Source organism: Trichomonas vaginalis, chromosome III (genome assembly GCF_026262505.1).
Source record: "Trichomonas vaginalis G3 chromosome III, whole genome shotgun sequence".
Taxonomy (NCBI): domain Eukaryota; phylum Parabasalia; order Trichomonadida; family Trichomonadidae; genus Trichomonas; species Trichomonas vaginalis.
Window position 1 is genome coordinate 20,943,933 of NC_067205.1, and position 12,255 is coordinate 20,956,187.

The 12,255-nt window shown below is 30.3% G+C and overlaps 5 protein-coding genes and 1 pseudogene across 6 annotated transcripts, besides 1 other annotated feature; 3 read left to right on the top strand and 3 right to left on the bottom strand.

Moving 5' to 3' along the window:
- Window positions 1-703: part of a mobile genetic element that runs on past the window's edge.
- Window positions 704-853: 150 nt separating this feature from the next.
- Window positions 854-1,261, bottom strand: TVAGG3_0737800 (uncharacterized protein; the record flags this gene model as incomplete). The annotated part of the gene is made up of 1 exon (XM_051244763.1): window positions 854-1,261. One exon carries the CDS (start codon window positions 1,259-1,261, stop codon window positions 854-856), a length of 408 nt encoding a protein of 135 aa, XP_051091350.1.
- A 441-nt stretch (window positions 1,262-1,702) lies between these two features.
- TVAGG3_0737810 (uncharacterized protein) lies at window positions 1,703-2,493 on the bottom strand (the record flags this gene model as incomplete). The annotated part of the gene is made up of 1 exon (XM_051244764.1): window positions 1,703-2,493. A coding segment is annotated over one exon (791 nt), but the record flags the coding sequence as incomplete, so codon positions are not given.
- A 70-nt stretch (window positions 2,494-2,563) lies between these two features.
- On the top strand, window positions 2,564-2,779 carry TVAGG3_0737820 (uncharacterized protein; the record flags this gene model as incomplete). The annotated part of the gene is made up of 1 exon (XM_001300488.2): window positions 2,564-2,779. One exon carries the CDS (start codon window positions 2,564-2,566, stop codon window positions 2,777-2,779), a length of 216 nt encoding a protein of 71 aa, XP_001300489.1.
- A 1,638-nt stretch (window positions 2,780-4,417) lies between these two features.
- Window positions 4,418-5,638, bottom strand: TVAGG3_0737830 (protein serine/threonine kinase protein; the record flags this gene model as incomplete). The annotated part of the gene is made up of 1 exon (XM_001300487.1): window positions 4,697-5,623. The coding sequence occupies one exon, from the start codon at window positions 5,621-5,623 to the stop codon at window positions 4,697-4,699; it is 927 nt and encodes a 308-aa protein (XP_001300488.1).
- A 1,085-nt stretch (window positions 5,639-6,723) lies between these two features.
- Window positions 6,724-9,906, top strand: TVAGG3_0737840 (annotated as a pseudogene). Its single transcript has one exon — window positions 7,103-9,679. A coding segment is annotated over exon 1 (2,577 nt).
- A 1,651-nt stretch (window positions 9,907-11,557) lies between these two features.
- Window positions 11,558-12,074, top strand: TVAGG3_0737850 (RNA polymerase II transcription regulator recruiting protein; the record flags this gene model as incomplete). The annotated part of the gene is made up of 1 exon (XM_001300485.1): window positions 11,558-12,028. One exon carries the CDS (start codon window positions 11,558-11,560, stop codon window positions 12,026-12,028), a length of 471 nt encoding a protein of 156 aa, XP_001300486.1.
- Window positions 12,075-12,255: the final 181 nt, after the last annotated feature.

The window sequence follows — 12,255 nt, forward strand, 5'->3', positions numbered from 1 at the left end:
AAGTTAATCAAATTTAACACTCCTTTATTTAAATCAACTATTATTTTTCCATGTTCACCTAATTGCTGATATTGTGTGTAAAGTTCATTAATGCTCATTGGTAAATTCACTTGATAAAGCATAACGTTCAACTGTTGACGACTAAACCCACTGAAAATGAAAAGTGTTGATAGATTTGATTTAATGTTTGTGCTTAATGCTTTGAAATATTGAACAGCCATAAAGAATGAACACTGAATGTGTCGACATTGAGTTAATAACTGATTAAAATATGATTTCTCATTTGTTATTAGTTTTGATTTCACTGCATCATCTAGAAAAATGAGTGAATGCAAAAATTCTCTATCAAAATTTGAAATAGAAAGTGTTTCAAATAATTCATCCCGTTGTTTATCAATAATTTTATCCTCTAATCCTTGCTTCTTGATTGTATTATATAATTCTTTATACATTAAAAAGTTTTTTAAATAATCTTCTGCTTCTTCTTGTGATAAATAAATAATTGGAATTTTGATTAAATGCTTTAAAGATTCAAATGTATCATCTGAAGGTGAACCTGAACGGTTGATATAAATTAACACATGTGAATGGGGGAAGTGTTAGCAATAATGATAATTTGTTTTAATATCGTTAATGTTTTACCTTTATTTTGTTTACCAATTGCTGCAGTGATTGAATTTAAGTAACATTCAGAATATGGAATTTTCATTAATTTTTCCTTAGATAGAGCATTTCTATTATCACTCAATGCTTCATTAATCATATCATCTACGTATGTATTATATACTCCTGCTAATTCTTCATAAGGGGTGGATGAATTTAAATCCATTTAATCAAAAATAAATTTATAATTTTAAACATTTCTATTCATCAATATTTCATCATATGAACTTCTATACTGTGGTGGTGTACCTGTTGGATGATATTTCAAACCTTCATCCGGTGTCCATGTCCAATATGTAGTCCTAGTAAACCAAACCTGAGGAGGATTTGTCACCTTTGAACAGTAAGTGTCATTTTCACCCTGAATGATTGGATAAGCTTTCACTTGTACTGTAACTTGTGAGTTGAAAGTTTCTAATCCATCAAAGAATATACCCGCTCCATCACGTTGAACTGGAATAGTGCATAAGAATGAAGTTTGGTCTTTCCATGTTCTAGCTAATGGCGTGCCATCATCTGCATTCAGTGGTCTAGTTAATGAGTCCTCGTATTCTTCCGTGCATTCATTCACTCCATCTAAATCAGAAGCTTGAAGCATACGTGTAAAGAATATGTCACCCACTGTGGTCATCGCTTGATCGGGGAAGTTTCTGGAATCTATAGTGACCTGAAGACCTCGAAGCATTGGATTTTCTAAAACTGTTCTTTGCATTGCATTCTTCGGAAATGTAACACAACATCTGTAACATTATGAAGAGCGTATGAGAAATCTGAGCTAATACCTTCAGGAGTGATGCAACCTCCATTTAGTGAACGAACGTCAATATGTTGAGCTGGAATCATGAATGGATCTTCCTTACTGAATAAACGTGGTATTGCTTTAACTGATTCTTCAATTAAACCGTATCCTGGTGTAATGCATTTATCCTCTAAAACTTCCATCTTTGTGCATGAAATAATAACGTCATCAACTGTTGCGTCAGCAGATGTAGCGGCTAAGCTTGTAATTAATTTGGCAGGAAGTCCGATTTGTTGGAATTTGCGATCATATTTATAAACATGATTCATAATCTTTTCATAATTTTCATCAGTTATCTTTTCATAAACGTAATTTTGTAAATCAGCAACTCTTAACGGGTCAACCTGACAAAATACTAAAGTATCCCTGAAAACATAATATTTAAGAATGATATCACCAAATGATTTAGGATAATCATCGAACGCCTGAAATGCTAACAAATCATTTACCGGAATAATCATATCAAAAGTGACATCAACTTCTTCATTTGCTTTCTTGAAAACTTCTGAAGGGTCAATATATTTACCACATACTGAGTTATCATATTTTTGAACATTATTATATAACGAATGAACAAACTTTTTAACTTTCCTTTCTGATTTTGGTTTATATGTTGCAAATGCGAAAGATTCACGGGCGCAATCCATCTGAAGATAACCGGCATCACCTCTTTCGGTTTCTACTTCTAATTGTTTAAAGCTTTGATTTGATGATTTGTAACCAACGAATAAACGCATGCATTTAAAAGCGGCATCACATGTGAAAGCTTTATTTGAAACTAGAGTTGCTTTAACTTTGCGTTTAATATATGTGTCACCTAATTGGTTCACATCATGAGCCGGATTTGTAATTCTTAAATGAGTTTGTTTATCATCAAAATATGGAGCATCAGAGTCATAGCATGAACTTTCAAGTTCTCTATAATATCTTCTACCGTCATTCTTTGCGAATATTTCATTTATCTTTTCGAATGAATGAAACACATTTCCATTAATCGGTTTGGTGTTTGGCACTAAATAGTTAGTCGTCATTTATTAATAAATAAAAAAATCAAAATTAAAAGATGAAAATGAATTTTTAATTTTAATGAAATAATCAACTATGGCTGCAGGTATATTTAAGAAACTGTGGGATAGAGTAAAAAGAGGAGCGAGTAAAGTTTGGGAAACATTGAAGAAGGGAGCAAATTGGATATTTAAGAATAAAGAAGCAATTAGTGACGTTGCTGAATCAATAACACCAAAAGCTGCCCCAATAAGAGAAATTTTAAATAAAGGAGAAAAAGTTTATCAAAGACTACAACCGATACTAAGATAAAAATAATATTTATTTATTTTTCCACTATCTACCTCCTATTTTATTAAGTATTCCTTCAGCAATTCCACCAACTGCGTTACCTGCTTGTGCTCCCATCGCCGGATTACCTGCTTTAGTACCTAATACTCCACCTATGATAGTTCCTGCCGTTTTCGCTACTGGTGCCAAAAAGTTTGCAACGGGTTTAATAATCTTTTTATAAACCCAACCCGCAGCTTTCTTAATTCCATCCCATAATTTTTTAAAGAATCCTGCCGCCATTTCTGATTTAATATTAATTAAAAAATTCATTTTCATCACTTATATTCTAATTTTTATTTAATGATAAATGAAACCGATTTTAAAAATAAATGAAACGGAGGAGGAAGAAATAAATGAGAGTGAAAATGTTCAACAAAAAATAAACATTGTTAAACCAATTACTGAAATAAAATTTTTTTCATCTGTTGAAGAATTTAATGACTATTATGCTAATAATAAAAAATTATTTGAAGAATTGACAACGTGTAAATTGAATAAAATGTTTAAAGTTGATGGATTCAAAATTTCAAAAATAAAAGGGGTGGTTAGTTTGAAATCTATTCCTCAATCAAGAATCACCTCATTAATGAAAATAGATGATTTAACAAAAAGAATAGAAGAGATTGAAGAAAGAATGAATCAAATAATTGATTTCATAAATTCAAATAATCATTAGTTTCTAATTTCTTTTACTCGTTTATGAGGTCTTTGATTATGACTCCATTGATTCCATTCAGGATTTAAACAATGTTTAATTAATCGTGGAATATCTAACATCATCTATATATAGCTTCTTTTATAAAAGATAAAATAAATTATTTTAAAATGATTTTTAAAAAATTTTATTTTTTATTTCATTATGGTAGTGAATCTTTTATTCATGAAAATAATTATTTCTAATTTCTTTTACTCTCTCGTATATACTAGATTTAAAGAATTCAGAACATTTCCCATAATCTCCTAAATGTTTTCTTATCCCTAACGTGTGCCAGTTATTATATGAAACTGAATAAACTTTATCTTTATCTTTACACCTTTCATCACTTCCAATATATTTATATCTCAGTTTTGATTTAGCATTTTCATATTCATTAACGTTTAATAATTCGCAGTCTTCCTTTTTAAATAAATGTTTTATGTATTCAGGATTTAATACTCTACGTTTATATGCTCCTAACTTAGTTCTAAAGGTTTTTCTACAAAATTTAGGAATTCCATCCTCTTTAATGTCATCAATGATTTCCATTTCATTATTTTCAATTTCTTCTTCTCGTTTATGAGGTCTTTGATTATGACTCCATTGATTCCATGAAATTAAATATTCTTTATCATTATATTTATACCTCATTAGCTTATTTTGGCTTTCATATTCATTTAATAATTCACAATCTTCATTTTTAAATTGAAGTTTAACCCATTCAGGATTTAAACAATGTTTAATTAATCGTGGAATATCTGACATCATCTATATATAGCTTCTTTTATAAAAGATAAAAAAATAAATTATTTTAAAATTAATGTTAATTTTTTAATAATTTATAAATAAATATATTTTAATGCATCATCTATATATAGATGTAACAAAAAAAGTCACTAAACCCGTCATATCCTACTACTATAAATTCCGGTTCGTTTTTTATTTCGATAGAACACCTTAAAAACTCAGATTTGTATTCCTTAGTACATGGGTATGCTGTTTATATCATGTAAATCAATTCATTTTGTTATTTTTTGCTTTTCTAAAGATTTGACAAGCCAATGACTTTAAATCTCTGAATTAATAATGAAATATTTCTTTCCTATCGATACACACACAGAAAAACTTGTGAAATGCGATTTATTTTTGCTAATTTTTAATTCAATATACAAACAATTTTATAAGTTTCTCAGAGAAACTTAAATATTTGATACTATAAGTCTTGGAACCGGGCTTTTACAATAAGTAAACTTTCCGCCCATATTCATATAAGACCTAACCTTAGGGATCATTGGCTTGACAATTGCATCTGCAGCTTTCTTGAAGTGAACAACATTATTCTGCACATGAGTTCTTGCAAATTGAAGGAAATACGGCATTTGAAGTAATTCAGTTGCATTTGGACGATTGGCTGGATTTGGTTGAAGACATTTAGCAATCAACTTTATGAGAAGTAGATCATTAATTTTATCAACAGGGAATAATCCTCTATTCATTCTTTCGACCAAGGTCGGAGTATCATCTGCATTAAATGGATATATTGATACGCCAAGTGCCCAAATATCTGCCAAATATTTATCATAATATTCTTTCTTGTAAATTTCTGGTGCCATGTAGTGTTTTGTACCTTTGAATAAATGGTCCTCTCCTTCCTCTTCATCAGTTCCAAGAGATGACAATCCAAAATCAGTAATTTTAATTCGTCCGTATTGATCAACTATGAAATTCTGTGGTTTGATATCACAATGTGCAATATTTCGGTCATGACAAGCTTTTACTCCGAGAATCATATCATAAATTATGCGAGCGCGTTCTTCACTAAGAATGCAATATAACTGTTCATCGACTAGTTGACACAGGTCTTTAGGGCAATATTCCATTAATAAATAAGCCGAGTTGCCACATGTAAAAAATCTGTATAGACTTACAATATGCTTGTCATCGATTTGCTTGAAGCACTCTATCTCGCAGTCTTTGAATCGATCAAGTGGAATTTTTTTTAGGGCAAATATCGTCTTGTATACATGGGAATAAACGCTATATACTAATCCATAACCACCTTTTCCAATTTCTCCTCTGATTTCAAGCCCTTGATCTTTGAGGAAAGAATTTTCTGCGGCATCCATGGTTATGCATTCAAAAATTTCCAATTCTAAAATAAAAGTTCAAACAATATGCAATGATATTATAATTAATATTTTCATCGTTTCACTGAAAAATAAATAACGCACTTTTCAAAGAATTGAGGATTTTATGTTGATAGCTATTTGAAATTTTCAGATATATTGAATCATGATAGTAATCAATTTAACCAAAAAGAGGTAAGCCAAAATATATAGGCTACAATTTTATTTGACATCGACTTCATATTTGTTTCTGCGTAAAATGAAATTTGATACAATCGATAAGAGCATTAAAACAAATAAGGGTTTCGTTTTGCGAAAAAAACGTACAATACGCAATTTCGCCAAAAAAACATTTAGCTAGCAATTTCGACCCTTGACTCCACTGAGGACGTCACTTTTTTGATATTGCGATGTGATATTTTTGGAAAATCTTTATGAATATTATATAAAAAGTCTCTTTAATATCTATATTTCATATTTTTATCGATTTTTAAAGTTTTTGCGAAAAGTATTCAATTATTTTTGCTATTTAGTCGGGTAAATGTCAGATTTGCGACATTTTCTGATATGATATTCAGATTCTACGTTGATAATAATGCTTATAGAACCCTCTTGCTATTGTGTCAAAATTGCGAAACCGATAGCAAAAATATCTCGCAATATCAAAAATGAGACATTTGGTGAATTATGCATTATACAGATTGAAAATATGATTTTTGAAAACATATCATCATTTTATAGCTAAATCGAAAGTAATTAATATCATATTAGATTAAAATGAAAAAGGAATAGTATCGTTATGCTTTAAGTGGCAGTTTTATAATATAATCATAATTTTAGCTCAATATACAACACCTTTTCGCAATATATGGTTAGCAACCTAAATTCTGATTGTTTTGAATTCATATATCTTACGTTTTCTATAATTACATCGCTATTCATCACCATTTCTATCTTTATCATTATTGTTTGTATCTAATAATTTCTCAAAAAACATTAATACTTAATATTTGTAAATATCATACTTTATAACGTAAATAAGAACATTACCTATTATGAAAAACAATAATTAAAGAAAAATATGGTAAGCTTTTATAAATGTAATTTTTAATATCTTATATTCAGAACATATAACTAGTAAATAAAGTACTTATTTTATACATACAACGTAGGGCATAACGCATCAAATGCTCAAATCTATTTTATTTTTATATAATATATCAATCAAAGCAAATTTACATTGTTTTGTTAGATATACTTTATTTGCATCGAAATTGGCGCGTTTCTTTACAAAAGAGATATTTTTTCGTGATAAATAATATCTACATCCCCTAAAAAATCGATTTCTGCAGTCAGAATCGAAAAATACCGATCAGACGTGGAAATATCGTCATTTCTTTTACTCCTTTTTTACTTTTCTTTCTCTCCTCTCTTTTCGGCCACTTTTTGAATACCTTGGTCGTTCATTTACTTTGATTAATGACAAAAAGACCACTTGGGAAATATCTCCATAAGAAATATAAGAAACTTACCTTGGCGGACTCTCGAGAGCCACCACCTGAAGGTTTTGTTAACTGTTACGATGAATCAAATCATGCATATTTACAGTGTAATCATTTTAAAAATGACATCCAGTGCGATTTCTATATCGCAAAATATCATCTTCAGATAGTGCCTACAGTAGATCCTGAAGCATATCCACTCAAACATCAGCACTATTTTGGCCAACCTACACTTTACGATGTAACAAGGCGTACAGATGTCCAAAACCAGAATCAAGATGACCATCAAGATCAAACACAACAAAATCAAGGCCAGCAAGGTCAAAATCCCCAGATTGATCCGGATGTCAAAGCATATTTTGAAGATTTAAAAGATTGTGATAAAAGTATAAAAGATTTAAATACAATGGAACTGGCAATTATGTACCTCTTTGCCTCAAGGAGTTTACCAATGGATTTGGTGGATGATCAATTGTTCCGTAATGTTCTAATTATGGCAATGCACCTTGGACGTAAACATATAGGAACTAGTAATATGAGCGCGGTTTTGGACAGTCACCTCCCAAGACGTACTTCCTTCCAAGAACGTTTTATTTGTGTGGCCAAAATGCACAAAGATCTTTGGCTAAAGGAGTTTAAAAAGGAAGAATCAGTGGGTGTTGCGATCGATGCCGGAAAGCTCGGTAAAAGATCATATCTTACGAGTTCAATCATGTGCGCAACATCTCAGCTCAAGCCAATGCCATTAGAGACATTCCCGAATTTTACAGGTACTAAAGTGGCGTATGAACATGCGCTTTCACACATCACAGATTTTCTCAAAAGATTTTACCAGATTGATGTTGCTGGTTTCGTAGCAGACAATCTCAGAGTCCAATGGTCTGCACTTGCATCAGTCCTTGAAAATGCACCAGAACATCTTGCTATTCCATGTGGATGTCATACATTTCACCTTTGTCTTAATGATGCAAGAAAACTCTGTCCAAAATTCGACAAATTTTGCCAAAATGTCGAATTGTTTTCAAAAATCTTCTCGAGCAAGCCTGTTGCATCACGACTTGGAGGTGGATGCCCAACAGTTTGTTTAACTCGTTGGACAAATTTGTATGACATTGCATCTTGAATAGTCTTCCATGTCGAATCAATCGTCGATTTCCTTGTTTCTGCAGATGTTCGTGAAGTTCCAGAAATTCACGAACACATTGAAGGAATCGTGAAAGTGCTTTTTGTTTACGCTCCTTATCTCGTATCCTTCTTAACAGCCTTCAAGCTTCTTTCACAGAAACTCGAAAGCGATAATATTACGATCGCTCAAGTATTCCCATATACACTTTCCGCCTTAATATCGACACAGGAAGTAATGCATCAAGATTTGCAGCTGTTCTATGATATCCTCAAAACTCAGATGGATCAGAGGATGTATCAAACAAAACATGGTTACATTCAATATGCGCTTTTTGTATTCACATATATTGGACGTGAGTTTCACAGAATGAAGAACAGTCAAAAGCGTGAAGCACTCGAATTAATCAAGACAAAATACAATCTTATGCATTGTGAGCAAGATTGTTTGAAAAAAGCTAATGCAATCCTTAATCATCAAAAAATCAAGAATTTAACATCAGCAGAACTCAAAAGAAAATTTACAGATGTAATTTCCAAAACTACTAGTGTTCCTCATTACAATCAGAGCAGCTTTGCCAAAATTAATGTTTACTCACTCGCGGTCAACGATAATAATTTGGCCGGACAATCGTCCAGTAATACGAGTTTGGCCGGACAATCGTCCAGTAACGAGAGTTTGGCCGGACAATCTGCCAGAAATGACGGTTTAGCCGACCAAGCAGCCCAATTTGTACGCTATCAAAGCCATCGTTTTGAAGATGATACTGACCTCCCAAATAATGTTGATGTCAATTATGAAGCAGAGAGACAGTTTATTGCAGAAACAGAAGTTATGCCAGAGCCTGCAATTCTCAACACCGGCTCAGATTCTGTTCAAACAGAAATGATCCTGCATGAGGATGCAGAAGAGATACATATTGAGCAATCAAGGCAAGCAAAGAATAGTAGTCTCAATCAAGTATTCTTTCCAGAAGCAGAGCTCAACTATGATATTATTGAGTTTCCCAAAATTGATAATAATGAAATTTATCAATTTATTGAAGACATTGCAGTATTCAATAATAAAACACAAGAAGAAAGGCAACAAATTAATTATATTGTCGACAAATGGCTAACTGGACAATTCAATCCAAATCATCCAATTTACGATATTAAAATGCTTTGGGACTACATGGAAGGGATTTCTCTTTCTATTGGAACAGATGAGATCGATGTTACCCTTTTATCAAGTTTGATCAAAAAATACGCATCAATATCAGCTTCAGAAGCAATGTGTGAAAGAGATTTCAAGGACTTAAGAGATCTTTTAACAGGACTTAGGGCAAGAACAGGCGATCGGCTTTGTAATGCAATAATGATTTTGAAATTAGCTCCTCTTTTAGTGAAAGATAGATTCCGGTACAATTACATTAGACCTGGTTCAGTATGAAGTTATTTTATATTGTTATTTTTGTTATTTTTGAATAAAAAATTTTATGAATCACGAAAAATATCTCTTTTGTAAAGAAACGCGCCAATTTCGATGCGAATAAAGTATATCTAACAAAACAATGTAAATTTGCTTTGATTGATATATTATATAAAAATAAAATAGATTTGAGCATTTGATGCGTTATGCCCTACGTTGTATGTATAAAATAAGTACTTTATTTACTAGTTTCTGAATATAAGATATTAAAATTACATTTATAAAAGCTTACCATTTTTTCTTAATTTTTTTTTCATAATAAGGTAATGTTTTTTTACGTTATAAAGTATGATATTTACAAAATATTAGTATTAATGTTTTTTGAGAAATTATTAGATACAAACAATAATGATAAAGATAGAAATGGTGATGAATAGCGATGTAATTATAGAAAACGTAAGATATATGAATTCAAAACAATCAGAATTTAGGTTGCTAACCATATATTGCGAAAAGGTGTTGTATATTGAGCTAAAATTATGATTATATTATAAAACTGCCACTTAAAGCATAACGATACTATTCCTTTTTCATTTTAATCTAATATGATATTAATTACTTTCGATTTAGCTATAAAATGATGATATGTTTTCAAAAATCATATTTTCAATCTGTATAATGCATAATTCACCAAATGTCTCATTTTTGATATTGCGAGATATTTTTGCTATCGGTTTCGCAATTTTGACACAATAGCAAGAGGGTTCTATAAGCATGACTATCGAATTTTTTTTTTAGGTTTCGCAAAACAACCAAAAATTAATTAGCTATAAAAGTGACAATTTTAGCAAAACGAAACCCTTATTTATTCCAAATATATGATACTTTTTAAAATTCATTTTTCCATTCGTTATTCATTATTGTTAAAACTTCAAATATATTGTAACATATAATTTCATACAATAATCCAATCTAAATATTATCCGATGTTATATTCTAAATTCTTTCTTTTCATCTTTTGTCATGGTTAGGCGACAAATATATGTACAAGATCTATGAATCTTTGCTGCCTATAATATATTCTCATTATCTTTGCTTATTATATCCCCTTTTTCTTTCAACCATTAACAATGATCTTGTTATATCAAGATCAGACCAATGACGTTCAGATAAAATAATCAAACTAATCTATCGAATATTATGCACTAATCCACTAACGCCATTATTGAAGATATATTTTAAATATTTAATTTGAATTTAAAATTGATATTTTATTAAATATTATATGTCACTTATATTATAGGGCATATTCCTAATAGTATTCTACAATAATTTTTTGATTTTAATATCTTTTGAAAATTTTTTTGTTATCTCCAATTTTTTAGTAATTTTGTAGACATAATTATTATCAATTATTAAAATCCGGTTACTGATTGAACATAAAGTTATTGTTTTTAAAATAATTCATATTTTTCCCTTTAAATTGCATATTAATAATATATGTTAATCGAACAGTAATGTATTCAGGTAATTCAATCATTATCTTCCATTCATGCTAATTGAATAGAAGATACCAAACAAAAACTATACTCATTGAATAATGAAACTCAAATTTTGATAATATTTCAATTTTTGCCGTGCTTGAATTTAAATTGTAACCTTTTTAACGAACATTTAAAATTTATCTTCATTTGATAACTTTGCTAAAAATTTATGATCATTACGATTGAATAACTATTTGAAATTGTTGAATAGGTAATTTCCCATATTAATTTTTAAATATTCCTTCAGTCATATGCATTCATTTCGAATAGCAGAATTTTTATTTGAATGGATTACAATGAGATTGGATTAATATCGCTTCAATTATCCGTATAACCGTTTCCATATTTTTAGAAGATGAACCCAATAAAGTCCTCTCAAAAAGGTGAACTCAGCAAGAATAATAGAAGAATGTTCACACTTGAAGAAGATATGATCATTTACTCAATGGTGAATATGCAAAAGGACAAAAATTGGAAATTAATTGCAAATGCATTAGATGGAAGGTCTCCGAAGCAGGTACGTGAAAGATACAAAAATTACTTAGCTCCAGGAATTGTCAATGCTCCTTGGACACACCAAGAAGATGATTTGTTAAAAGATTTATATAAAAAAATTGGACCCAAATGGTCTCAGTTAAAGGGATACTTCAAAAACCGATCAGAGATAAATATCAAAAATAGATGGTCATCATTGGCAAAATTGTCTGGTGAATGCCAATCAAATGTTAATTCTCCACTAATTGAAACAATTTCAAGCGAAGTTCAAATCGATGCATACAATGATGCATTCGGAGATTTGTTTGATGCTTTTAATTTGGATTTTTAAATGCGAATTTCCATGTTTTTTTAATAAAAATATTTTTATTACCAAATTGAAACATAAAAACTACTTTTTCATTAGGCCTGTTCATATGGTAACCGATGATAAGTCCATGTGTATTCCTCATCAAAAGCGATTTTTTTGACTCTATTTTACCACACGGTAATGTTTTTCTCGATTTTGTCCAGGCCTATTTTCATAGATAAGATTATGATTTCAATGATTTTTTATAA